At 52.2% G+C, this 26,067-nt stretch overlaps 7 protein-coding genes across 7 annotated transcripts; 3 read left to right on the top strand and 4 right to left on the bottom strand.

Moving 5' to 3' along the window:
* Positions 1 to 400: 400 nt before the first annotated feature.
* On the top strand, positions 401 to 4,337 carry GT037_003134 (major facilitator superfamily domain general substrate transporter protein; the record flags this gene model as incomplete). Its single annotated transcript, XM_038928181.1, has 4 exons — positions 401 to 845; positions 999 to 2,119; positions 3,288 to 3,738; positions 3,838 to 4,337. The coding sequence occupies 4 exons, from the start codon at positions 401 to 403 to the stop codon at positions 4,335 to 4,337; spliced, it is 2,517 nt and encodes an 838-aa protein (XP_038789459.1).
* Positions 4,338 to 4,771: 434 nt separating this feature from the next.
* Positions 4,772 to 10,280, bottom strand: GT037_003133 (para-aminobenzoate synthase component 1; the record flags this gene model as incomplete). The annotated part of the gene is made up of 5 exons (XM_038928180.1): positions 4,772 to 6,817; positions 6,866 to 7,067; positions 7,123 to 7,305; positions 7,369 to 7,408; positions 7,601 to 10,280. Coding segments are annotated over 5 exons (5,151 nt in total), but the record flags the coding sequence as incomplete, so codon positions are not given.
* Positions 10,281 to 11,206: 926 nt separating this feature from the next.
* On the top strand, positions 11,207 to 14,446 carry GT037_003132 (mfs general substrate transporter; the record flags this gene model as incomplete). The annotated part of the gene is made up of 5 exons (XM_038928179.1): positions 11,207 to 12,215; positions 12,529 to 13,381; positions 13,429 to 13,585; positions 13,652 to 13,984; positions 14,054 to 14,446. 5 exons carry the CDS (start codon positions 11,207 to 11,209, stop codon positions 14,444 to 14,446), a joined length of 2,745 nt encoding a protein of 914 aa, XP_038789457.1.
* Positions 14,447 to 14,560: 114 nt separating this feature from the next.
* Positions 14,561 to 15,606, bottom strand: GT037_003131 (udp-glucose 4-epimerase; the record flags this gene model as incomplete). Its single annotated transcript, XM_038928178.1, has 3 exons — positions 14,561 to 14,923; positions 14,988 to 15,372; positions 15,437 to 15,606. 3 exons carry the CDS (start codon positions 15,604 to 15,606, stop codon positions 14,561 to 14,563), a joined length of 918 nt encoding a protein of 305 aa, XP_038789456.1.
* Positions 15,607 to 16,170: 564 nt separating this feature from the next.
* Positions 16,171 to 22,189, top strand: GT037_003130 (uba ts-n domain containing protein; the record flags this gene model as incomplete). Its single annotated transcript, XM_038928177.1, has 7 exons — positions 16,171 to 16,354; positions 16,406 to 17,011; positions 17,680 to 17,712; positions 17,771 to 18,046; positions 18,096 to 18,308; positions 18,356 to 22,101; positions 22,157 to 22,189. Coding segments are annotated over 7 exons (5,091 nt in total), but the record flags the coding sequence as incomplete, so codon positions are not given.
* Positions 22,190 to 22,604: 415 nt separating this feature from the next.
* Positions 22,605 to 23,541, bottom strand: GT037_003129 (uncharacterized protein; the record flags this gene model as incomplete). The annotated part of the gene is made up of 2 exons (XM_038928176.1): positions 22,605 to 22,784; positions 22,834 to 23,541. The coding sequence occupies 2 exons, from the start codon at positions 23,539 to 23,541 to the stop codon at positions 22,605 to 22,607; spliced, it is 888 nt and encodes a 295-aa protein (XP_038789454.1).
* Positions 23,542 to 24,116: 575 nt separating this feature from the next.
* On the bottom strand, positions 24,117 to 25,978 carry GT037_003128 (maltose permease mal61; the record flags this gene model as incomplete). Its single annotated transcript, XM_038928175.1, has 3 exons — positions 24,117 to 24,387; positions 24,436 to 25,291; positions 25,342 to 25,978. Coding segments are annotated over 3 exons (1,764 nt in total), but the record flags the coding sequence as incomplete, so codon positions are not given.
* Between the last annotated feature and the right edge of the window lie 89 nt (positions 25,979 to 26,067).

The raw sequence follows: 26,067 nt of genomic DNA, 5'->3' as shown, positions 1-26,067 counted from the left end.
GCATTTCTTATCGGCTTAGATGCTTACCCCGGGCGGTCCAGGTATTAGCCCACGTGGGCCACCTGAATGGCCAGTTTTTGACGGAGATGCCAAGCCCTCACCACGACTGGGGTCATGCCGTGCAACTTGGCTCTCAAACGTCGCACGCCGTCTTTTCAATTAACGCGAACGACAAGGCTTTTGGAATGCCTCCTCGTCACAGATGTGGGCGTCGCATACTCTGAACCTCAACGGGAAGCGGTAGCGTACCGCATGCGATAGCCTTCACCCTCAATTGGTCCATTCTTCAACACCAGTGTTCCGGTATCGTGGACGTATAAACCAGGTCTCTCCGCATTTGCGGGCTAGCTGTTGCTCCCCGTAGCACCACCACTGCGCCTTACATACTCCGACTGTCACCATGGTCCGGCCTATTGCTGTCATTCGGGAAACATGGAATATCTACACGCCTGTCGAGCGCAGGAACATCGCCATGTACATCGCTGGCATAATGATGTACAAGTTCGGACTCGAGGCTTTCAACGGATCTGTTATTGCGCTTGCGACTAATCGATACGATGATCTTGGCGAGAAGACGCATACTTCCATCACATTCCAACGTGTGGGTGTGTTGACGGGACTTAATCAGGCCTTTCAGTGTGTCGGTTCAATCCTAATCGCTCCACTCATCAGAAGATATCCAACCAAGAACGTTTTGGCTTGCGCAGTGCTCATATTCGCCCTCATGAGCAGTCTTCTACTGATTCTGGATGCTGCAACTGGCGGCAGATTCGCGCCGCGCGGATGGCCGGATGATGACTTTAGTTACTACGGTGACTACAACACGGACGCCATGATACCTATTTGTAAGTCTGTGCTTTCAGTTTGTCCAAGGATTCCATTTCCAGGTTCTTCCGTCCCTGCTGTCGGCCGCCTGAGCCTGTCGCCCAAGAGGGCATTCAGACAAACATGGCAGCTGGTGCTTTATACGTTCTTCCATGGTTGCTGACAGTCACCAGATTGCGTCTGCGGTATAGTTTATGGCATGGTTGAATTGATCCGACGAGTTATCCCTCGAGATTTGGTTGGCGGCCACATTCAGAAACTCCGACGAATGGACTCTCTAGTCCACATCTTCTACGAGATTAGCGGTACTGCTGGCGCATTTTGCACAGCACTCGCACTCATTCCTCGCTTCGGCAACAACTTCAGCTTCATCATCACCCCCATCTTTTTCGCCGCCGCATCAATACTCTGGTACTTCATCCAAGAAGCTAGCATGCCGAAAGAGAATACGTCTTTGATCTCAGAGAGCCAACCGGCTTATGTTAAAGCCGTGATAAACGGCTTCTACCTTTTTTTCGAGTCGATCGGAACTGGTGCTAAGATTATCTTCACACACCGCAAGTTTATCTGGCTGTTGCCTGGATATGCCGTTGCACTCTACGCGCACCGATATCTTGAGAACGCGATCGCTCCTGCAGTAGCACGACGCTACTTTGGCAACTCGGCCTGGTCACAGATTATAGTGGGAGGTTCAAACTTTGGCGAACTTCTGGGAGCCTTGTTCGTGTTCATGTTCACCAACTTGGTACACACTCCGATACCATGGCTGCGGCTAGACGCACTGGCTTTGCTGATAGTTTGGTACCTGCCGTACTGGAACCCCCCAAAGGACGATGTCGCCCAAGCTTGGATCGTAGGAGCCACATTCCTCCCCATCAGTTTTGGGTGGGCTGCCGGAGACGTATCGCTGGCCGCATACATCCAGGCATCGCTAGCACGCATCGAATCGAAGACGCAAAACGTATCCGCACTCGGAGCCGTCATGGCGTTCCTATATAGCACATACATTGTCACTTACGCAATCGCATCTGCTTCCCTCGGTACATACATCGACCGCGTTTCGGATCGCCACAATGACCAGATTCACGGGGCTATACTGAATGTAGGCGCCGTACAGTTTACCATAATCTGCGTGCTGGTCATGACAAGCACATTTGTCCCAAAGGGCGCCTTTTCACTCAACCCAGAAATGCTGAACGAGGAAGACTTGGACACTGATCTAGAGGATGAGGACTTGGAGTATGTGCCTGGAGTTCATGCCAAAGGCAAACAAAGCTACGAAAGTCACGAGATGGTCAGTAGAGCGAACAGCACGGAGTAGCGCTAAGTTGCGATGATGTAGATGCACTTTCTAGCAAATGTAACTTTCTATACACGAGAACAAAACGTCCATTGTACCGCATTCCATGATGCGAAAAGTTGATATCGATATTCACACAGGCAGGTACCTTGATGTCCAATCAGATAAGATTAGCATCCCCCCGCGGGGTAGCGTCCTGGGTTGATAAGAATTAAGGTTACTTCGCCGCACAACCTCGATCATCATCATCATCTGTCGGTAGACGAGTGCATCGGATGCCGGCAAAAGCCGAGACAGCATTTGCCATGGTGAATCTCCAACACGTGTCTTCCTCTTCAGCCCTCATTGATCCCCCGGCTTCATATGCAAGATGGCGGCTGTTTCATGGACGACTCCGGATGTAGAAGGTGACCTCAACGATGCTCCGTCGCGGCACTATGGAGTAGCTTCCGCAGCGGAAGCTCGAGCCTGCCATAGAAGGCATGTCACTTGATAACCCTCTTGAGCAGTAAGAGTGGCAACTAAGCACTCGGCGCTCCAGGTTTGAGACAGGGGCGCACCAGCATGCGTCAACACGCCAAGCCCATGTGCTCACGGGGCGAGGTTTGGTTGGCTCGACTACGCCTTCACGTACCTCCAAGTCAGCAACAACACCACGTCTCTGGGTTGCGCCAAGCAAAAGCTTCGCTCACAATCACTCGCGCTGCGGACGCCATTTGCTTTTAACGGCGCCGTGCAAGCATGAGCGGAATCTGTTCCAGATCGCGCGTCTACTACGCCTTCCTGCGACTGCTCTCGACCCATGGATGAGGCCGAACTCGACGGCTTACGCACAAGCTCTCTATCCGTCTGCAACACGGCTGCGCGTGCGCAACTCAGCTAATCAAGCTCAAGGTCCCCAGAGTCTTGGACCCGTCAATTCTTTACTTTCGCTCTGGTTTTTGTTGGCGGCGTGCTCACTACTTGGTCGTTGTTCTTGTCGCGTCTTGTGCGTGGTAGCCCAGTCTGACATATTCAGCCCGCGTTGGGCATACCTCCCCTGGTGTACTACCGCTGCTACTATCACTGTTCCTACGACTGCCTTTTGAAAACTACTGGGTAGCACATATATCGCGAAGAGTTTGGTGTTGGGGTTCGATGAACGATGCAGCCATATCCACAGCCCAATGGACCATCCAATAACGACAGGAATGAGGGCCGGGGGCCGCTGAGTAGAACATGGCCACAGCTGTTCAAGAAGAGGAGGAGATATAGTCCGGTTAGAGAGAGCGCCCAGCAGCAGCAGCAGCAGCAGCAACAACAACAACAACAACAACAACAACAACAGCAGCAACAGGTGCAACACCTACAACAGATGCAGACACAACCACCGCAAATACAACCACAACAGCAGCCAGTGCAGTTGCCGATACATCCTATCCGCCCCTTGAAATCACCATCAGTAGCAACACAATCAATCACATCACCAACAGTATCTTCAATAAGGTCTCCATCAATAGCGACAGACAATGCGAGTACGATTTCCTCAATATCACATGCATCATCCGCACCGCCACCAAACAAGGTCGCCATCGCGAGAAGAAGCAGCAGCATCGTTCCGGCCGACAGCAATGGTATGCTTCTTTTTCATTTCTGTCGTCATGTCTCGTGACCAATCCGTCCTAATGAAGCTTTGAATAGACGGACATGGATAGCACACTAACGCATGACAGGAGCCGGAGGTGTAACAACCCCCCAGGCAGACCTTCTAGCTTCGAAATCAAACTACGAGCTTATCTCTTCTGGCCAACACCTAGAGATGGGTCTGCACTTTAGCACCGCCATGGCCACAGGCGTAATGATGAAGCGCGCCACCCACCGCGCCGCAGAACAGGCGCGCCGTGACAGGATGAAGAACGCCATGGTGGACCTTGCGGAATTTCTCCTCGATGGTGAAGTTACTTTTGGCAGTGGCACTACGTGTTTTGTTGTCATGCGAGGAAAAGATGGTGAGGACGGCAGCGAAAAAACCTCGACAGACGATGCCAGTAATGGGAAAAGTGGGAAAGGTGTGCCACCTGGGGATTCTGTGCCGGGAGAGAAGAAGACGGTCAACAAAGCGAGGTTGATTGAAATGGCGCTCGAGAAGATGAAGGCACAGGAAAAAGAGATTGAGATATTGAGGAAGGAGATCGAGGATCTGAGGACAGAAGACAAGATGGATGTGTCGTAGTCATACATGGAGATAGAGCGTGTGTATTTGTCGTCACAGAAGACGCTTTTGTGGACGGGGAGCTGGGCTTGAGCATTTCATCTTGAGATATCCATCATATATGGCGTTGACATTTTCGGCATTAGTCTCCGGTATATAGCTTGACTAGCATAGGTACAAAGTACTCGCTGAACACATGGCAGAGTTTGCTGTGAAATCATCTACTACATCCGACGTTGTTGCAATGTACCCGTTGTGGCGTTAGACTAAGTGGAGTTGTACCTGGAGCTTGCGACTGTTGAAACTCGTTCACCTTGCAAGTCTATCCGACGATCCCAAGCCTCCGCGGACGATTTGATGGAAACGCCACTTATTCGCTCTTACATCATGGTACGATGAGCGACCGAGAAGGAAATGTAAAAGTTTGTGTTATCAGTATCATATCTAGACATGTGCTATGCTAGCAACGCGAAGAGGAGGTACGTCTTCTTCGCATGATCCGCTGCAGTCTTCCTCAGCCTGTTCACTGCGCCTTCATCCAGATCCGGTAGGTTTGTCTTCTTAGCAAGCGATGCGAACCTATCATCGTCCTCGCCCGCGTTACTGACGAAGCGCTGGATATACAGAAGATCGAACAGTAGCTGCTTGACTCTCTGCTCTTTTGCCTCAATGTGGTTCGACGTTGATACGGTGAGTTTCGGTTTCTCAGTCTCATCTGTCGTTGTAGAATTTTCGTCTTCCTTCTTTTCCTCGCTCGTATCCTCATCAGGAGAGCTCGGCTCTTTCGCATACACGTCAATGGCGTCAAGATGCTCTTGAACTGTTTCGACTACTTTGTCGGCCACCCCACTTCTCAATACCTGAACACTACCAGGTGCCCAAAGATCGCTGCCAAGGGCCCCCATATTCTTGTTCAACGTGCGCAAAAATCTAAACGCGCTAGGTGATGGCTGGCTTGGTAGTGGTGGATGTCCTTCCCACAGGATATGGCTGTTCGTTTTGACTTTGAGAGAACCTAAAAGCGACGCCTTGTAAGCCTCTACGGTGGGTTGGGTAACACACAAAGCGAGCGTAGTATGCAGAGGCTGAAGGCTTTCAGAAGTGAACGGCGATGCGAGCGGTGTTGCCTTATCCTGGAGTCTTAAACGTGGTATCCGATCACCGATTTCTCTAACCACGCGAAGCATAAATGCCGCCTTTTGGGTTGGTTGTTCGCCATTGGGTTTCTTGACGATAGCGTTGAAGCTCTGACTCAGGTTCTGCATAGCTTCGCTCAAGGCTTCCTGTGTAGCTTCTTCAAGCAACTTCGGATCGTCGTCACTAAGTAGCGCTTGTTTCGAATCTCCAAGCTCATCGTCGGATTCATCGTCGACGTCATCTGCGAAGGTATCGTCCCATCGTGCTTCTTTCATGCTCTTGACAATGCTCTTGACTTCCAAGACAGACTCCATCCACTTGTCAAAAGCGGACGTCACACGAGTAACGGACTCGTCACGCCCTTGATAGGTGTTGAGTATGGTAGATTTGAAGATTTGCGCACCATTGCTCAAATCTGATGCTTTGATGGTTGTGTCCCAGAGTGAAAGCGTCACGGTTTTGTCTGACGAGGACACTGCGTCCAGCTGATTCGAAAGCTCAGCAACAACATCCTGTAGCCCATTCGTACGTGATCGCACTATAGTCTCCAACTTGTCATTCATCGTGTCTCGTAAATCATCGAGAACGTTGGCTGACTTAACACCCGCCATTCGCGAACCAGACAGTATCCAAGTCTCAATCAACTCTTGTCTCAAGTCCGCAACCTCTTTGAGCCGTTCTTCTTGCTCTAATGCTTTCTGTATACCTTTGAGGAAAGCGGCGATGACATCCTTGGACCAGCGGTGCAGAATGCGCTCTGCTTCCGGCCGCTGCAGCTCGTTGTGTCGTGGCCACGGCGTGTAGTTCCGAGCCTCATCGCCTAGCCATCGATCGTGTACGTCCAGGTTTAGCTCGTATAGACCGCGAATGTCGGGGTCTTGTATCAGCGGGTGCGCCTTCAGCTTGCTCAAAGCTTCTGCTAAGCGTCGCGGAAAGATGGTTTGTGTATCGAGACATGTCTGTATACAAAGCTTGAGCGCACTAATACCATGCTTCGCAAGTTCATCGCCCCCAGCCCTAAGCTCGCTGTTCATCTTCTCCAGCCGCATCTTGTGAAAGTGGTGTAATACATCGGTCGGCGTAGAGCTCGTCGCAAGCGCATACGCACACATGCTTTCAACCAGGCTCGCCGTCTCGCCTTGTGTGCTCGACAGGCGCTTGTCAATCCTTCTAAGAAGCTTTCTCCGTGCCGACAGCAGTCTCTCCCACAGCTGATCAACAATGGGCGCCTTGTGGCTGGGCTGACTGAGCAGCGACTTGTGGAGTAGTCTCGAGATGACCAGGACTTTTGCAATGAGCAGATATGATCCTCCTGTTTTCATGAGGCGCGTCATGACCACCGGCGCATTGCGCATGACTGAGAGCTGGGACGCGAAAGTATAGCGCTCCGCATCTATTGCCCGTCAACCCACAATCTCTTCCCAATGCATCTGTGTAGACTGACCGCGACTCCGTGTATGGGTATCCATCTTGCCCGCATTGCTCGTTATCTTGTCCAGCCTTCGCGAGTTGCAACTCTGCCCTACTCTTGAAAGTCTACTTTCGACCTGCTCCATGCGCACTTCCATGTCGATGATCGTTTCGGCCGTGTCGAGGAGACTGCGGTAACTCGCCCTGTATTCCCGTCAGCCTCTTGGTGCTCCTCCCGTATTTGTCTGGTGCCTCTTACCCAACGAGGGACCGCAGCTTCTCCCGATTCTCGTCGGCATTGTTGCGGAGCTGCTGTTCGAGCTTACGGACGACGGGTATGGGATATTGGAACGCGTCTTCCCATGACTGAAAAGTTCTTGGATCTGGCGCGTCGGTTGCCATCGCGGTTATGCTCGTGGAATCGCGTGTTGGCGTCGTGATGCTACACGTAGAGGTACACGACGATGCTACGTTTCCCCACCAATCGCACGCTTAGTCATCGCACCTGCCTATCTTTGGCTCGTCATCTTGAGCAGGCATGCGCCCTTTGGAAGTATCATATAGTCTCAGAAAAAGGGGTTCAAAGTGAATTCGTGCGTACAGCAATCGTTGTTAGTGGTGTTGAAACCAGAAATGTCTATCTCTATCTCAAAACATGGTATCACAGGTTAAGCTCAACAACTCCGACCTTCCAAACTCCTATCAAATCAATCATTCCACTTCCGTAATATCATCACCCTCTCCAGCAGCGTTTCTTCTCCTTAGCTCGCGTTCCACTGCCCTCAACATGATCTGCGCATCGTCAAGCGTCAATTCCTCCCCACCCCTCATGCTCGCCAGCAGCTCCGCAAATTCTGGGTCATCAGGCTCAATGATTTCGACCCTTCTGTTCTTTGTCTTCGGCTTCGGTGGCGGCAAAGGCATGAAGGCTCTCTTAGTGCTGCCAAATTTGGCAATCATTTCTTCAAATTCACCTTGTGGAGTGCTTTGGCTGGTGACTGCTCCTCCAGCGCCGATACGCCAGACGTCTCCTTTTTCTTCACTTTGTTCATCGTCAATCTTGATAGCAGTGCGTATGACGACGTTGAAGTCACCGCCGCCTCCGACGTCGAGATAACCCAGCACACCTGAGTATATGCCCCGTCTTGCGCCGTCTTCGACATCCTGAAGAATCTCGCAAGACCGCTTCTTGGGTGCGCCAGTCATGCTACCTGGGGGCAGACTTTCGACGAACGCATCGAACCCTAGGTAAGGAACGGATTGCTTGGCGGGTTTCTTGGAAGCATATTCTACAGGATCTTCCCAATCTTCTGGAGTGGTGGGTTTGTAGATTCCGCTAGGCACTGCATCGACGACTGAGACCAGTTGCCAGAGCGTTTCGTATTCTTCAACTTCCATGAGCTGGCTTACTCGGACGTTTTCGGAGCCATATACGCCATGAAGCTGGTGGCGAGTAAGATCCACAATCATGAGATTTTCTGCGCGTTCTTTTGACGATGAGAGGATAGCATGGGCCATCTCAGCAGTCACACCAGATTTCTTTTGAACTGTTCCCTTTATTGGTCGACACTGTGCAGTTTGCGACCGGTCCCAGCTTATGTATCGTTCTGGTGAGGAACAGAGTATGTGTACGTTGTGCATCCTCATGTAGGCGCTGAAAGGCGCAGGGTTTTGGCCGGTCAAGCGCTTGTAGAGATTCCAGGAGTGTTCATTGTCCTCCGCGTGAGAGATTTTGCAGGCTGTTGGCTTGCGAGCACGGATTTCGTTACGATGCGTGAGGCACAACTCGTAACTCTGACCGTCTGCTATTGCATCCTGGCAAGCACTGACCTTCTTGCAGTACTCGGTTTCGCCAACAGTGAGCTGGACACATGAATCGATGTATTGGTGCATTGTGCCATGAGCCTCAAAAGGGTCCGCCTGTCTCATTGCTGCAGAGTTTGGAGTAGTTTCACGCGACTTGAAACCTGCGTGTTCATACAGTCTCTCCGTTGTGTCAATAACCCAGTCTTGGTCGAATGGTCCGCGGATACTCTGGACATAGATCTTCTTGAACTGATGGTCAAACACAATACTCCGCGTTATATAAGCGAAGCAAATGTCCGGATACGACGCTTCTTTGTGACCATGAACATCGATTGTCTCTAAGCCGGCTTCGTAAGACGCATAGCCCATAAGACCTCCCCAGAAAGGAGCCCATGTTGAGCCCTTTGGCGGGGTTGAAGGCTGAAGGCTCTTCATGACCTCCCTCACATAGGGCCATGGGTCTGATACAGTCCAATCGGTATGTACCTGGCCTTTGCCATCTCGGAGTTCCATCCTTCGAGTGCCTGCGTAATAATGTAGGCGTAGAGTTTCCTCGGGAATAACGACACCTATGATGCTGTACCGACCTGTCCCCACAGCCATAGGCACCAGATTCGACTGCAACCCTGACTCCAACACTATAGCTTCGCCTCTTGTCAATTCGAACAACTCACAAGCGTCGGCTACTGTAAGTCTTCCGCTTCCAGTAGTTGCGCAATGTACGGTGCTCGGTGGCAAGTCTGGTAATGACTGTCCGTCTCCGTGTGCGATGAGCGAAGCAAGCTCAAATGGCGTTATTGTGTCGCTATCGAGTTTTGCGACGAAGTCTGTGTAAGAACGCTTGCTCTGTTTCCTGGCGTCATAGACGCCGAGCTCTCGTCGGAAATCATCAGCAGTCATTGGCGAAGACGGCAAGTTTGGCATCAAACCATGCTTGGGAACGTTCCGGAACATACGTTTCCGGTTCCAAGATTGGGCATCTTTCCACCAATTCCGAATGATGCGCTTGCCCTCATCGTTTGTGCAGATTGACTCTGGGTGGAACTGGACACCCCAGAATGGCTTCTGTATATGTTTGACGCCCATGAGCACGGCGCCATTAAGATCACTGTCAAAGTCCCATGCCAGCGGCTCCAGTTGGGGGCAGGTTTCCGTAGGCTCCCAGAGTTGTGCAGGATACCGTACAGCGCGCTTGTTTTGGATGGGATGATCGAGTTTGACTTGCAAAGAATGATACTGGGTTGCTAGGAGGCTCTCCACACCTCGGAAGATGGACTGGCTTTTGTGTAGGATAGCCGTGATGATACCATGCTTTGGCTCGTTGAGTCTTTCGATATCAGCCCCAAATGCAAGACAAAGCGATTGGAAGCCGAGACATATGCCAAGCACAGGGACAATCTGTTCGTCTCGCAGTCTCCAAAGTTCTTTCATCAAACCAACGTCCTCGTCGCATTTAGCCCAACCAGGTCCTGGTCCAGCAATGATGCCATCGAAGCCCTTCAGATAGTCGGTAAACGCTGAATAGTCCCCAGAAGCTGACGGTTTTGCGAGAACAGGGTCATCGATAAAGATCTTGACGACTTCCGCGTCCACATTCTGTTCGACCAGTGCGACTATATTGTTGGAAAACGAGTCATATGCGTCCAGACAGAGTATCCTTGGGCGCTGAGTCAGAATTGCGGGCGCCATCGCTCTATTGTCTATACGAAGGCCGGAACAGTTGGTCAGTTTTGGGCGATGCCAGAATATAGTTCGATTCGAAGCCTCGTAGAAGCCTGGAAACAGCGTCTGAGCGACTGTTTGGTGTTTTATCGTGGTCGATGAAAAGTCTAAGGAAATGTCGATAGGGCTGAAATCTTATCCCGTGATAAGTCCGGCAGTTCGCCGGCGCGCGTTGCGGAGCCGCGGAAGAGGGCTTCTGTCCGGATCAAATCTGAGTAGGCGAATGGTAGAGGGGCGGTGTGAGAGATGAATGAAGATGATCGTGTCACGCAGTGCAAAATAGCGATCTTATGCCAGGACGCCACTTGGTTAGGTTCAAGTGGCTCCGAATGCAGGGTCCAACGGAAGCGGCCGCTTAGCTTCTCGACGCTTTCGAGGTGTGCATGGCCTCAAAAAGGAATGACAACCCTTCGCTAATGCTGTTTCACCTGGCAGATCGGACTCTTGCCACCTCCTTAAAACCCCCCCGCCTGATATTCTGGAAGTCGGAGACGCGTTACACTAGCATGCGACACGCGACACAGCTGCGAAGCCGAACCCTCGCAACATGGTACATTTTCTTGAAAGTGTATCTGCAGGTTGATACTGAAATCAACCTGGTATAAGCTTAAACAGTTTCAATTCATGTCTCGAACACGACACTGGTGAAGCGTATCCCTTTGGCAATAAGGCGTTTGGATATGGTCACACCTCGGCATGCCAGAGCGGGCAACGCGCATGGGCCCATGTCGTCATGTCGAAATTCTAGCTATCTGTGCATCTGCAACAAGCAGGAACATCATCGTCATTAGAGAAGCGCAAGCTCTACGCACGCCATGTCCTGGCTCAAGCGGCGAGCAGGTCCATTGATAGTTCTCGGAACCTCAGCCGTTGGGGGCGCCGTGTACCGCTTCACCAGATCCGCAGACCGATCCGACGCATCGCTGAACCCGCATGATTTCACGCCGTACACGCTCGTAGACAAGCAACCCGTCTCTTCCACCAGCGCAATCTTCACGTTGCGCAACAGCAATGGCGTATCGGACACGGAGAGCGTAAAGGAGGTGTGGAAGCGAAGCGTCTGGAGCGTTCAGATTAAGCAACCACAATTACAGATTGCGCGAGCATACACACCGCTGCCCCCTACGCCTCCCGATCAAAAGCATGGCGAAAACGAGCCGGAAGACATGAGGTTGCTCATACGGCAGGAACAGGGCGGCGAGGTTTCGACTTACCTGCACCGCCTACCTGAACAGTCCACGGTCGAATTGCGAGGACCGAATACCGAACTCAAGCTTCCCCGCGACATCATAGAGGTTGTCTTCCTAGCGGGCGGAACTGGCATAGCACCCGCAATGCAGGTTGCGCAGGCGTTGGCAAGAAGGACTGGAAGTCGGATGCACATACTATGGGCGAACAGACGCCGTGAAGAGTGCGAAGGTGGCATCAGCGACGATAGAAGCACAACGTCCGCGCGGGGCAGAGTAGGCTGGTGGAAGAGCTTCTTCGGTTCCGGCGAGCCTGTTGCGCAACCACCGCTTGCAGACGATTCACCCGCTGCACCCAAGGGCGTTATAGTAAGGGAACTGGATGCCCTCAAGAAGCAGAGCGGAGTCGCAACGAAAGGCTTGACTGTCAACTACTATGTTGATGAAGAGAACTCGTTTCCAAGCCCGAGTGAGATCGAGAAGAGAATACAAAGGCAACCGGAGGAGAAAGGCTCTAGATTGATCATAGTGTCAGGGCCAGATGGCTTCATCGAACATTGGGCAGGCAAGAAGCTCTGGGCCAACGGCAGAGAGGTGCAGGGCCCGCTGGGAGGCCAATTAGGGCACATGCACTTAGGTGAGTGGAAGGTAATCAAATTGTAAGACAATGCATGTTGATCAGCGATACCCATCTCTGCTATTCTTTAGGCTTCACGTCTTCTTTGGTTCATCTTAGTATACTGTTGGTGTACTCCGCGGATCTATAGCGTGATCCTCGACCTGTTCATTCTTTGAGTCAGTAATCGCTCGTAAACGTTCTTCCACGTCCAGCCCAGGCATAGCGCAGCTATACTTGCCTAAATAGCGGCTAGACAACATGCAACGCCTCATGGAGCAATTCCGCGCGCTGAATAATTTCATGGCTTACACTTTCTTTTGATCCTTATCAGATCTTGCTTCATCGCTCCCGACGTTTCTTAGATTATCTCTGCATCTGTTCTCTTCGTTTGCCTTGTGTTCTTGTTTTAATACATCATCTGCTAGCAAGATGGACGCCGATACAGATGCCGAACTCGCCACTACCCTCTCACAACCAATCAGCAACAAGGATCCCAATTCGCGACCAGACTGCTTCACATCCACGTTCCAAGAATGCATGTTTATCGTCTCGGTGACGATGGCAGTGGCTATGACGAGCTTTTTGACCGGCTCCATCACCGTTATGAGTTCCTTCGCAGGTCGAGACCTAGGCATGACGAACGCGGAAATTACATGGATGAATGCTGCGACGTCTCTTACAGCAGGTTCTCTCCTCCTCTTCTTCGGCAGCATAGCGGATCTTTTCGGTCGCAAATCCATGTTCATCGGCTCGCTATTTTTCTTCTCCGTCTTCTGCCTCGGCGCCGGCTTCTCACAGTCAGGCATGACTCTTGACATACTCTGTGGCGTCCTAGGTATCTTTTCCGCTTCCTCTGTGCCTCCGGCTCAAGGCATGCTTGGCGCCATCTACGAGAGACCTAGTCGGAGGAAGAACAGAGCATTTGGGTGTTTTAGTGCAGGAAACCCCATGGGCTTTGTGTTTGGAACTATTCTGTCTGGACTGTTCACCCAGGTCTTTAGCTGGAGGGCTGGTTTCTTCCTGTTAGCTATAGTATACTTTGTGACAAGTATCGTTGCGGCTTTCACTGTACCAAGGGATACGCAGCCGAAGCAGAAGCTGGACAAGGAGACGTTGAAGAAGCTTGATTTGCCGGGTACTGCGTTGACCATCTTTGGGATCGGCATGTTTTGTGCGGCTTTGAGGTATGTTTTTGAACTAGTTGAGGAATTACTTCGCTGACGTTGGCCAGTTTGGGAGGCGATGCGCCGAACGGGTGGAAGACGCCTTATGTTCTCGTCCTACTGATTCTAGGCATCATGCTAATTGCGGCTTTCATAGTGTGGGAGATCAAGTACCCATATGCTATGATTGATATGAAGATCTGGTACGACAGGGATTTTTCTCTCGTAAGTACTGTCCTTCCCTCCTGACTCCCACGTCCCCGCAAGTTACTAAGATGTATACTAAACCAGCTCCTCGCAATTCTCTCATGCGGGTTTCTTGGGTTCCCGGTTCTATCTTTCTGGATCGCACTCTACTTCCAAACGGAGTTGAACTACAACGCACTTATGACTGGCGTACACATGCTACCCATGGTCGTTGTAGGCCTCACCGCTAATGCCGTCGCTGCCCTAATCCAACACAAAGTATCCAACAAACTGCTCGTAGGCATCGGTGCTGCCGCACTAACCACATCCTTTACTCTGGCTGCTGTACAGAGGTACGGGGACTCGTATTGGGCTTTCTCTTTCCCTGCGCTATGTTTGTGTGTGATTGGGGTGGACTTCCAGTTCATCGTCGCTAATGTATGTCGAATGGCCCATTCCAAGTCGGCTTCCGCCACCTTTTTTATTGTTCGTACTGATTACGCGTAGATGTACGTCCTCTCCTCGATGCCTACAAATAAGCAGTCTATCGCAGGTTCGCTCTTCCAGACTTTGACTCGTCTGTGTACAGCCATCGCATATGGTATTGCGACTGCCATATTTGACGCTGTGCAAAGAAATCGTGCTACCTCTGGTTATTATGGTAACAACGCTGTCGAGCCATTCGCGGCAGTGTTTTGGTTTGCGGCAGCTGTTTCCGTTCCCGGTATGCTTCTGGTGCCTTTCTTGAGAATTGGTACGCAGGGTCACAAAGGAGATACTGGACGGGTGAAAGTTGGTGTTGCAGAGAAGGGTTTGAGTGGGGACGATGGACATGTCGTTGCTGCAGTAAGTGAGAAGCATGCGCAGAGTGATGTAGAAGTGAGAGGGGGTGGGGTCTGAGGTCTCAATGATATGAACAGCTTGATTGTCTCAATATTTAGACTTGTTTGAAGGCTTTTTACTTGTGTGACTTGCGGCCTCGTGATGGTACTACTAGGCCGATCATATCTTCTTCTATTGATCAGGGTTGTAGTACTTCCGCCAATTATGTTCCTCCTTGAATCCGAGAACATCTCTGATCTTGCGGTTACTCAGTGGCGCCTCCCACTCGTCCATCTCCCGTGTAATGGGCGTATTCGGGGCGTACTGCTCCAGGAACTGTTTTGTTGGGAACGTAGCGGTGATGGTGTCATTTGTCGCGTTGAAGACCTGGAAGCCTAACCCGTCTTTCGATACACACAAGTCGCATATCTGGCCCAAATCACGAGCATCAATGTACGCCCAGGCGTTCCTCTTACGAACCTCCGGGGACTTGATGTACTTTGGAAAGTCACGCTCATACTCGTGAGGCTCAATGACGTTGCCGATGCGGAGCGCCTGTATATGGGTGTACGGGATTAGTAAATGTCTCATACGCAGTTTGTAGACGGAGATGACTTACATAGATGTCGGCGTCGAAGCGGCGTGCAAACCCGCGAGCCACGCGCTCACCACAGAGTTTTGAGATGGCATATGTGTCCATGGGATTTACGTCCATATCTTCAGTTAGGGGGAAGGCGGTATAGTCGAGATCTCCTTGGCCAAAGCAAACTTCGTATGTTGTCTCACTGCTGGCGATGATAATCTTCTTGACACCGAGTTTGCATGCTGCTTCGATGACGTTGTATGTTGACCTGACGTTGCCAGCATAGCACTCATTGTCAGGTACCAGCATGTTTCGTGCATAGGCAGCAAAGTGAATGACTGCGTCAGGTGGGCCAGGTACATGAGGGCCTTCATAGCCGGCAAAGTTGAAATGAGTTGTGAGCGCATTGAAGACTTGGCCGCTGCAGAGGTGAAGATAAGAAGTCAGTGTATGTCACATAAACATTTTGTACAGTCACAACTTACCTGTCCGTAAGGTCAGTCTTGAGAGTAAAAACACCAGCGTCCGGGTCAGGAAAATCGGTTAGATCACAGTTGAGGACGGAATGCCCCTTCTTGATGAGTTCCGGGATAACATGGCGTCCGGCTTTTCCTGAGCCACCGGTGAAGACGATGCGCTTTCCAGAGGGGGCCATTGTGGAGAAGCTGGGAAGTTGCGGAAGGTTCTTGTATCTTGGTAGACTAACGATAGAGCTGTTAGTATCAGCATGAGCATGGGGTAATTGCGGGGTCGCTCTTACCGGCAGTAAACGAATTGATTATCTGGCAGGCGCTCTATAGAATGTGGGGAAAGGGGATTGGATGTTCATCCACGCTGGGCCTCAGCAGAGGAAACTCGATCTTTATAGGCGTCATTATGCAAGGTAGGGTCGATAGTCCCACCGGAACATCTCAATGCGAACATGGGCGTGGCGAGGACGGTAGCATACAGCGGGAAGTACATATTCAGATAGTCGCTAAACCTACGTCACCATCGATACCCCGGCATATGGGAATCGGGAGGGACCCACCCATGCACCATCCATTTCTTTTCCCGTTGTACGACTAGCGCACGAAAACACCGAATCCTCCGCAATTGGCATCTCACCACCTAGCATATCCTTACCTATGGTCGCATATCCCTATCCACACAGATGACCAGCGGTCTGATGCGGCGCTTTTCGACATGTGCCCGCACGCAACTTCTGACTTGCCCAGCACGATCGCTCACTGTGCCCCGGCTGCTGGGGCTCAAGCAGTACAAGAGGAATATGACAGCCATAGGCGCGAAGCAAGCATCCGTGTCCAGGCACTGGTTTACTAGCTCGTCGCCATGCAAACACCCGGAGCCCGATGAGCGCGAGAAGGAGCGACTGAACGAGCGCAACTTGAAACTCGGAAACAGTACGTTGGTGCTTTGTCGAGCAGCGCATCAGGCCACTGACACGACCACAGCCATACGGGTGCTCCACGACCGCCTGCCCACGCTCCTCATATCGCCCTTGCCGCAAGACATCCTCTCCCCGCACATCAGCCTTCACCTATTCCCCTCGACGCATCCTCATCTACCCACCGTGAGCGGGAGGTTCGCATACGCAGCCGCACTGTGGACAGCACCAGTAGCATGGGGCCAGGTACCAGTGCTCGGCAATGTGAAGCTCGAGATATTATCGGAGCGCATGGTCAAGAACGGCGCCTCGTCAGCGAGCAACGTACGCAACGAGAAGCTTATAGTCCGATGGCAGACATGCAAATCGGAGAAGAAGGACAACGGCCAAGTCAGCGACGTTGTTGAAAAGATTACGAGCATCGTCGCAGGGTCGAAACGACCCCACCAGGAGTTTACTGGGCTCTTCAAGTTTGAATTCGACGAAGAGGGGCGCATCTTGAATCACATCATCGAGCATACAGAAGAAGGCCAGCATTGGGACAGGACAGCAAAGGTCATCAGTGTCACTGACTGGCTGCTGGGGCGGGCGTGGGGCAGACGTGAGGAAGTCAGCCCTAGTCTGGCATTTGCTAGATGTTGGAGGGAGAAGAACAGCCGGGGTCGGGGTCGTGGTGAGCGGCGATGAAGACGTTGTTGTTCCACGCTTGGACTTTCACCACTCTTGTACAAGACATGTAATCACGAAGTAATGCCATTTGGATAATGTACAAAATGAATACAATAACAAGGACAACAAAGATGATGACACAACAGCATCGACTTCAGATGCGTATCCGCCATACTGATGACGACGTGGGTCAAAAAGCGCATCGGAAGATATTCACAAGGGGCCATTGGCTGGTGGCATTGTGCAGATGCGGAGGCCGGCCATGTGCAGGCCACTGACTGGGTGTTGGGACATGGATTAGACAGCGTGGCTGATGGGCACAAGATTGACAGCTGCCGTGCTCCGCCCAATAAACAGCCATGAGCATCGACCCAGCACTAGGCCAGGTAGCTTCCGCCTAGTAGCGACGACGAGGATCAAGCTTCCGGCGCATCTCCCACACTCCAACAACATCAATACCCCCATCGCCTCTCCCTCCTCCCTCACCGGGCCATCTTCCCCCCTCGAAGAGGTTTTTTCGCGTCTAGCCGCCCACCGCTAGTTGTGCGACTTTCCCGTGCCCGGCCGCCCAAAGCTTCCCCGCTCCATTACACGACAGCGCCGGGAGCTTCAGCCTCATACACCCAGGCAGAAGCCCTATACCCACGAGTGCCGCCCGTTGCGCCCACACAGCCATGGCGGACCTCTCGCAAAGCGGCGAATTGAGTATGTCGTCACTTGTCTTGACAGACACCCGCTTCGAACCCCAGCTAATGCGGCGCAGACCAGCCCGTTCTCAACCTGACGCCCGAGGAGAAGCGCGTCTTCCAGTATCTCTTCCAGCAAGCCGACACGGAGAAGCTGGGCGTCATAACAGGCGAGATCGCCGTCAAGTTCTTCGAGCGCACCAAGTTGGCACCAGCCGTCCTGGGTGAGATATGGCAGATTGCAGACACAGAGAACCGCGGTCTCTTGACCATGGCCGGCTTCTGCCAGGTCCTGCGTCTCATCGGACACTACCAGGCTGGCCGCGATCCCTCCCCAGAGCTGGCTTTCAGACGTATGTTCTCGATGCTTTCCGCCATGACTTTGCGCTGACGCTCATCTAGCCGCGCCCCTGCCCAAGTTCGAGGGCTTGAATATCCCATCGGCAGCCCCTTCTGTTCCTGCACCTCCTAGCTTCTCCCCACAACCCACTGGCTCCATACAACCTCAGATGAGCGGCAACGGCCCCATCCGAGTACCTCCGCTAGTACCTGCCAAGGCTGCTGAATACGCAGGCCTGTTCGAGAAGTCTGGTGCCGTTAATGGCGTGCTCTCTGGTATGTCTTTCGACGACTTGTTAGCACACCTCTCTAACATATACCAGGTGAAAATGCAAAGGAGATTTTCGAAAAAGCGCGGTTACCCAATGAAGTCCTCGGCCGCATCTGGAATCTTTCCGACACCGAGCAGCGCGGCGCTCTCAATGTGACCGAGTTCATCATCGCCATGCACATGCTAGCCTCGTACCGAACAGGCAACATGAAGGCACTTCCGACTGCGCTACCCCCAGGCTTGTACGAAGCCGCCTCGCGACGAGGGCAACTCGCACCTCCCCCAGGACGTCCAGACCAATCAATGTCCATTCCACGCCAGTTCAGCGGCCAGCAAAACATGCCACGGCAATCGAGTCCCCTTGGAAGGACGCCTTTTGGAGCACCAGCTCCACCACCTCAACCGACTGGCAGCGATTGGCTGATCAGCCCACAAGAGAAGGCTTCATACGACAACCTCTTCAAGACCGTTGACACCATGGGCCGTGGTTTCATTACTGGAGACCAGGCAGTGCGCTTCTTCAGTGACTCCGGGCTACCCGAAGATGTCCTTGCGGGAATATGGGACCTTGCAGACATTAATTCAGAGGGTCAATTGTCCAAGGACGAGTTCGCAGTTGCAATGTATCTGATCCGTCAACAACGGAAAGGAGACCAGCTGCCAGCGACACTACCACCTAGTTTGATTCCTCCAAGCCTACGGACCGCCGCCAACCAAGCAGTACCAGTCGCTGCGCCCCAACCTGCACCACCCGTTCCTCGTGCTGCCAAATCAGCTGCAGAAGATCTCTTTGGCCTTGACGCCTTCACAGCACCGGCTCCTGCTCCTCAGCAACCGCAGTCGACAGGTGGCTCTGCTACGTTCAGCAAACCTTTCGAGGCCGACCCATTTGGAAGCAAGCCGACTTCGCCTACTTCACCTCACCCATTCCAGCCTCAACCGAGGAACCCTGCCTCTACGTTCAAGCCCTTCATGCCTAGCTCGTCGTTTGGTCAAACTCTTACCGCGCATTCTACGGGACAATCGGGTGCTTCTGGCTTGCCACAACACTCTACGCCATCCGCAATGGACGATTTGTTGGGCGGAGAGGATGTTGCTGAAATTAACAAGAAACTCACGCAAGACTCAACCGACTTGGCCAATATGTCGAACCAGATGACCACTTTGCGAAACCAGATGCAGGAGGTTCAGAACAAGAAGACCGCGACCGAGGGCGATCTGAACAGTGTCAACACCCAGAAGCGCGATCTCGAGCTCCGCTTATCGCAGTTTAAGACCCAGTACGACCAGGAGGTCAAGGCGGTCAAGGCATTGGAGGACCGATTGGCTAGCTCCCGTAACGAGACCCGGAAGTTGCAACAAGACCTTGCTATGATCGAGGGATCCTACCAGGATCTCCAGAACCAGCACCGACAAGTGGGAGGTCAACTTGAGGCTGACCAACGCGAGAACAACAACTTGAAGGAGCGTATCCGTCAGCTCAACGCTGAGATCGGACAGCTCCGACCCCAGCTTGACAAGATGAGGAACGATGCTCGCCAGCAGAAGGGTATGGTGGCAATCAACAAGAAGCAGCTTGCTACCAACGAGGGAGAACGCGACAAGATCAAGAATGAGATGAGCGACTTGACCAAGTCTCAGGAGGAGGGCACTCGTAGTCCCCAAGCCCAGACACCCGCCGTTGTCAGCCCTGCGGCTTCCACAACCAGTCAAAGCACGAACCCGTTCTTCCGCAAGTCACCACAGCCTGCTGAGAACACCATGTCGCCGTCTGGCTTTGCCCGTGAAGGACCCCACAAAGACTTTGACAGCGTGTTCGGTAGCTTCGGCACACCCCAAAGCAGTGCACCTCCTGTGTCCTTCCGTCCTGAGAACCAGAGCCAAGGTCCTAGCTTCTCTGTCCCATCCGGCCAGTCAGTACAATCCTCGGAAGGACCTGGTGTTCCCACTCCTTCTACATCGCCTCCTCTGTCGTCTTACCAGGAGTCTCCGCGTGGTGCAGACCCACCAGCTCCTCCAGAGTCGCGCCAGTTCGGCTCTTCATTCTTGCCTCTAAGAGAGGGTGGCCAACGATCTGACTCTTTCAGTTCCTCTGTGCGCGGAACTGCTCCTGCTAGCAGGTATGGTGCCACTGGCAATGAGACACCTACGATCTCACAGGCCTCACCTGCTAGTACTCCTATAGCTGAGAAGCCCGCCGTAGAGCGCTCCGAGACAAACAGGACCGAAACCGACAACTTCAACCCTTCCTTGTTCAACAGAAACTTCTCAGCCTCCCCTGTGGCCAGCGTCACCAGTGACACTCAGCGCTCAACCAGAGCTGAGGATCGCAAGGACACCTTCACGAACTTCGGAGCACCCTCTGCTGGTGTTGGGCAAGACATCCCTGGAGCCTTCCCTCGAGACGGCGCTACGCCTCTCCAGCAGAACCAGACTGGAGAGAGTAGTTTGAGTGGTCCAAACAGGAACAATAACCGTGCCGACCCCTTCGGCAGCACCTCGAATGAACAGCCCCGTGGAGGTAAGGATGACTTCGACGCGGCTTTCGCTGGCTTCGGTCCTAACCGTCAGAACACTGCCACCGCATCTACTACGAGCGCAACTGCGGACAACTCCAACAAGTTCAACAAGGAGTTCCCGCCGATCGAAGATCTTGCTCACGATGATGATAGCGACAGCAACGATGAGCGGGGTTTTGATGACAACTTTACATCCGCGTCGCCGAATCAGAAGCGTACTAGCGCCGGACAAGAGCAGCGACCTCAGCAACAGCAGCGACCGGGTACTGCGTCGAGCGATGAGCTCTACAGAGCTCCACCACCGACTACTCGCCTGGACTCCAACATTGGTGGCTTGCCCTCCCCTAGCGCGCAAAAATCACCACCTACCTACGAGTCCAGTGTGAACCAAACCAGAAGTGGATCGAACCAATTCCCTCCCGAATTCGGCGGCCTGCTGCCCTCTCGCGAAGACCCTACATCGCCAAGCTCGCCTGATACAGCGCAGGGCCCCGAGAAGTCGTACAATCCTCCCGGTGGTCACGGAGCTGCTCTCTTTGGTGGCCCGTCCAAGTCTGCGACAACATCGCCCCCTCCTCTAGACACTCCATCGTCGACCGTACCATCCGATCAATACCATTCTGCTCTGTCGTACGGTGCCAACGAGAACAACAACAACAAGGGTCCCTCGCCGTCTACTAACGCGCCCCAACTTGGCAAGTCTGCCTTCAATGATGACTTCGATGCCGGATTCGATGACCTAGCGGATGCCAAGGAGGACGACAGGGCTGATGAGGACTTCATGTTCTCTTCGCAGCACCGTGAAGGTCTTGACGAATTCAACCCCGTGTTCGACTCACCAGCCGCCTCCAAGTCCAACACTATGGCTTCGCAGCAGACCCCGACCGGCAAGCCGCGCGGCGATGACAGCTTCAGCGACTTCGAGCACTTGTCGCAGACTTTTGGAGGACAACCTCAGCAGCCTCAGCCCGCAGCCTCTTCTCAGGACTGGGATGCCATCTTCTCCAATCTCGAGTCGTCACAGACCGACAAGGGCTCGCACTCACAGCAAGCATCCACTGACTTTGGCAAGTCTGTCTTTGACACCCTCGACAATGAAGAGGCGGCCGCTTCTTCATCCAAATCGCATCAACTGTCTCCTCAGATGCCATCGCTTGGCCGTGCAATCAGCACTGGAACCGAGCATGACGACCCCATTCTCAAGAAGCTGACCGGCATGGGCTATGATCGCAACGACGCCTTGTCTGCGCTCGAGAAGTACGACTACGACATCAACAAGGTAAGCGATGAAATTATTCTCCCAGATAAAGAAGTTAAACTAACATATTTGACAGGCCGCTGACCACCTGGCCTCTGGCGGGAACTGAGTATCTTTGTCGCTGTCATCCAGATCAGCCGTTCACGTACCACGGATCGCTCTTTCGTATGAGTAAATATGTCTAGCATGGCTTGTCACACAATTTTCATACCCTTGAGCATTTACTCTCTCATTTTCCACCATCGCTGCGACGCACGCGCTTCCCTTTGTTCCGTTACTTTTCTTGTACTAAGCTTTCACCTTGAGACGGCGGCTTTGGTCAGTCTTCGAGCTGGCTGGTAGTAGTGCGGATTTGATCTGAGCGATGCTTTGCGCATAATGTTCGTAACTAATCTAATTGTTTGCTTGTGATGATCAACTTGAGTTTCGCGTTACTGTGTCTTGATTATCTCTACTTTGTTGGTGAACCAGAATGTTTGTTCGCATAGCACATGTACTGCCGACGTGATAGCATGCAGTCACGCCTAATTCTCATGCCCGTGATTGAATCCTTTTAGGGCATGATCCTTATCCCAACGCCTTTTCAAAGCTCTGCGAACTACTTTTTCGAGCATCTCATCCGCGTGATATACTTCGTCCCCGACCGCAGACAATGAAAAGATATGGTGGGATGCAGGATCCGCGACTGTTTCTCTTCCCTTTTCCTTTTTCGTGTTGTTAGCGAAGAAAGAACGAGAAAGTAACACAAATTACCTTGAGCCACTCCTCCTTGGTCATGTAAAAGAAATCAGCCATGTGAGACATCTTTGAACCAGAAGAGCAATAACTTGTTAGATTCCTCTGTGGTATTTGCGGACTTGTCCTGTCCTCTCCATCCACGTTTTCGTGGAGAACCTGGACCGCATGTCCTTTGTGCAATAACTCGTATATGGGCCATCTGAGTAACTCGAGGATATTGAGCATGATGCGCTCGGCTTCGACTGAATACCTAAATTTGGTGTTGACATATGGTGTAAAAGACGTAGTGAGATTGACGTATATGTCCATCTTGCGCCGCTTGGAAGGGATGAGTTGTAGAGCTTGTAGATGAGTTGCGACATCGGCAAAGTTTACGTCATGGGCATCCTCGAAATCAAGGGTAAGGTCAAGGCGCCGGATATGCTCGTAGGGCTTTATACCTAGGGCCAACGGGTCGAAGGTCAGAAATGGATACAAGAACTGCTCCGAGGTAAGTGCAAAACGATTCAAAGCATAGTACGCTTCCGCTAGCTCTATTGCTACGTCGGTTCCAAAGTATGATGGGTCCATAGCCCAGGATCTGGGTTGAATTTGACAACTTTCGCCAAACATGGACAGATCTTCGTATTGCCCAGACTCGAAGAAGCCGATCTGAATGATGCCATGGATGTCAAAAGCGTACTCAAGCTGGGCTGACGGTCCCACGATGTAAGTGTAGATCATGTTTCGGAGCTCTCTAGGCAACACGGTGTGGAGTTCGTTGGCCAACTTGCGGCATCTCGTCCTTCCTGCAATTGCTGCTTCAATTGCTGTCTTTCGCTCTTGATCGGAGGCGACAAATCTGTATACAGCTAAATGTTAGCAACAACGGCAATGTGATCAAAAGACCCGAACCTCACTCATCTCTCCAGATTATCTCCTCCATGTTGGCAGATGTGATCAAATCACGAGGTGGATCGATGCAACCGACAAGAGAATTTCGTTCCTCCATGTTTGTATCAAAGTCAATCAGGTTATTGTAGATGAGAAAGAAAGGAAGCAAATTTGTCCGCAGCACAATGCCCCGCTTTCGCAGCAGCCTAGGATGCCGAGTCCAATCATCTCGGACGAGAACTTGGCGATACTGCATCGCATATGCCGGGCTTTACCACATAGAGCAGAGTCCAAAGCCAGATGAAGCGTAACGGAGAAGTTAATTAAAGTAATACCAAAGCCCATGGGTCCATTATATGCAACATGCATCATACGCTCATGCACATTTTTCTCTTTATCACATCGCACCCTAAATCTTCTTGTCATTAAACCTTCGTAACACCAGCAGCAACAGATTCGGTTCTCACAGCAGCATCAACTTTTTCTTCGTAGCGGTCAAAAGCAGCAGTCCCCTGGATATGACTATCCTCAAACACATCGACAGATGTGCTCGCAAACTTGCGCGCGCTAATTCGCTTCTCGAAGAGCAGATCTAGCTCGGCGAAGGAACGGCCCTTGGGCTCAGGAAGACGGAAATACGTGTAGACGATACTTAGGAAGCAGGACCCGGCCCAGAAGAATCCGGCGTAGTTGCCCCTGTAGTTCATTTAGTATGTTGATGGGTAGGGGACGAGAAGCACTTACCAGTTCCAGGCTCCTGGGTTGAGCATGTAGGGCGTGAGAACGGATGTGATGATGCCGATAACGTTGTAAAGGTTGCGGCCGAGAACAACAGTCTTGATAGCGAGACGACGTGTGGAGAGCTCAGCAACGAGGGAGTAGCACACGGTACCAACAGTCAGCTGGTAGAACATGGCCCACACTATCATCATAGCTCCAGTAGCCATAGCACCCGTTTCGCGCTGAGAGTCTGGCACCAAGCCAAGGAAGCCCATGACGAAGAGCATAGCACATAGTCCACAGAGACCTCCTAGATAGAGCGTTCGTCGTCCAAGCCCAACTTTCATAAGGTACCATGCACCAAAGACACCGGCCATGTTGATACCATACTGGCCCATTGCGAAGTCGTAGGAAGTTGATGCGGGTAGGCCAGCTTGTTGAAGGAAGTAAGATGAGTATCCAGAGAAAGCATTTCCGCTCAGGTTCTGAATCGCCCAGGCCATGCACACAATCTCAGTACGACGCAAATCAGTACCTTTGAAGCAGTCCCAGTAGCTAGCTCCTTGAGTGATCTTCTCCTCGAGAGCAGTAGTGTGTACCATCATTGCTACCGTTTCATCGGCATCGAAATCGGTTTCGCGGTCGAGGCTGGTAAGTCGAAGCAGAGCCTTCTTCGCATCGTCGATTCTCCCCTTACGGACTAACCACCATGGCGATTCGGGTGCCAGGAACACACCAATGATGAGAGGAACTGGCCACATCCATTGGAGCGCGTAAGGAATACGGTACGACCACTCATCAGGTCGGTCGACCATGGAGCGAATCACACCAATACCGATAACCTGGCCTAGGCCCCAGCAGAAGTTGACATAGGTTGTCACTAATTGATGTAAGCTTGTGTATTGGGTGGTAGGGTTTGGATGAACGTACAGTATCCGCGTAGAGCAACAGGGCAAACTTCGCAAGCGTACGTGATTGTAAGCGTCTGGAAGACACCCCATGGGATACCACAAAGAATCTCCGCAACCAGCAAGTGCACCACTGTCTGAGCTGTGAAAAAGATCGTAGTGAAGCCAATGATCAGAAGCAAGCATCCCATGACAGTGTATCGGTATCCAATAGCCTCACTGATCCATCCGTTGAGGAACAGTCCAATGATCTCGCCCACAATAACTCCGTTCGAGAGTCCGGCTTGCCATGCTGCTGGAATCTCCCATGAGCCGTCCGGAAGCTGCTCGCCATACTTTTGCTTGAATTGTGGGAAACCGAAGAAGTTGTTCAGTAGACAAACATCGTACCCTTCCATGACGATACACGTGCTGATGAGGACAGACCATCCAATCGCCTTGGGATAGAGTTTGATGCCCTGCATCAGGGTCATCTTCCGTTCATTGTCGGTAGCGAGTCGTGCGTCGTCAACAAGTTTGTTGGCAGCGCGCTTGTGATCAGCCTCATGGTCGGCATCATGATCCAAGGGAGGAGCCATGGTAGGCTGGATATCCTTCTCTTCCGCCATGGTTGCTGTGGTCAACTTTCTCCAAACCAAATGATCGGGCCGATGGCGATCGCCTGAACTGTTCTAGGACGATAGTGGGGTCTGCGACGCCGCTCCACTCACTCTTGACCAAAACAAAAGTAAAGAATCCGGGGAACTGC

This window comes from Alternaria burnsii (genome assembly GCF_013036055.1).
Source record: "Alternaria burnsii strain CBS107.38 chromosome Unknown 746, whole genome shotgun sequence".
Classification (NCBI taxonomy): Eukaryota; Fungi; Ascomycota; class Dothideomycetes; order Pleosporales; family Pleosporaceae; genus Alternaria; species Alternaria burnsii.
The sequence above is the reverse complement of the archived record's forward strand: the minus strand, read 5'-3'. Positions and strand labels throughout refer to the sequence as shown.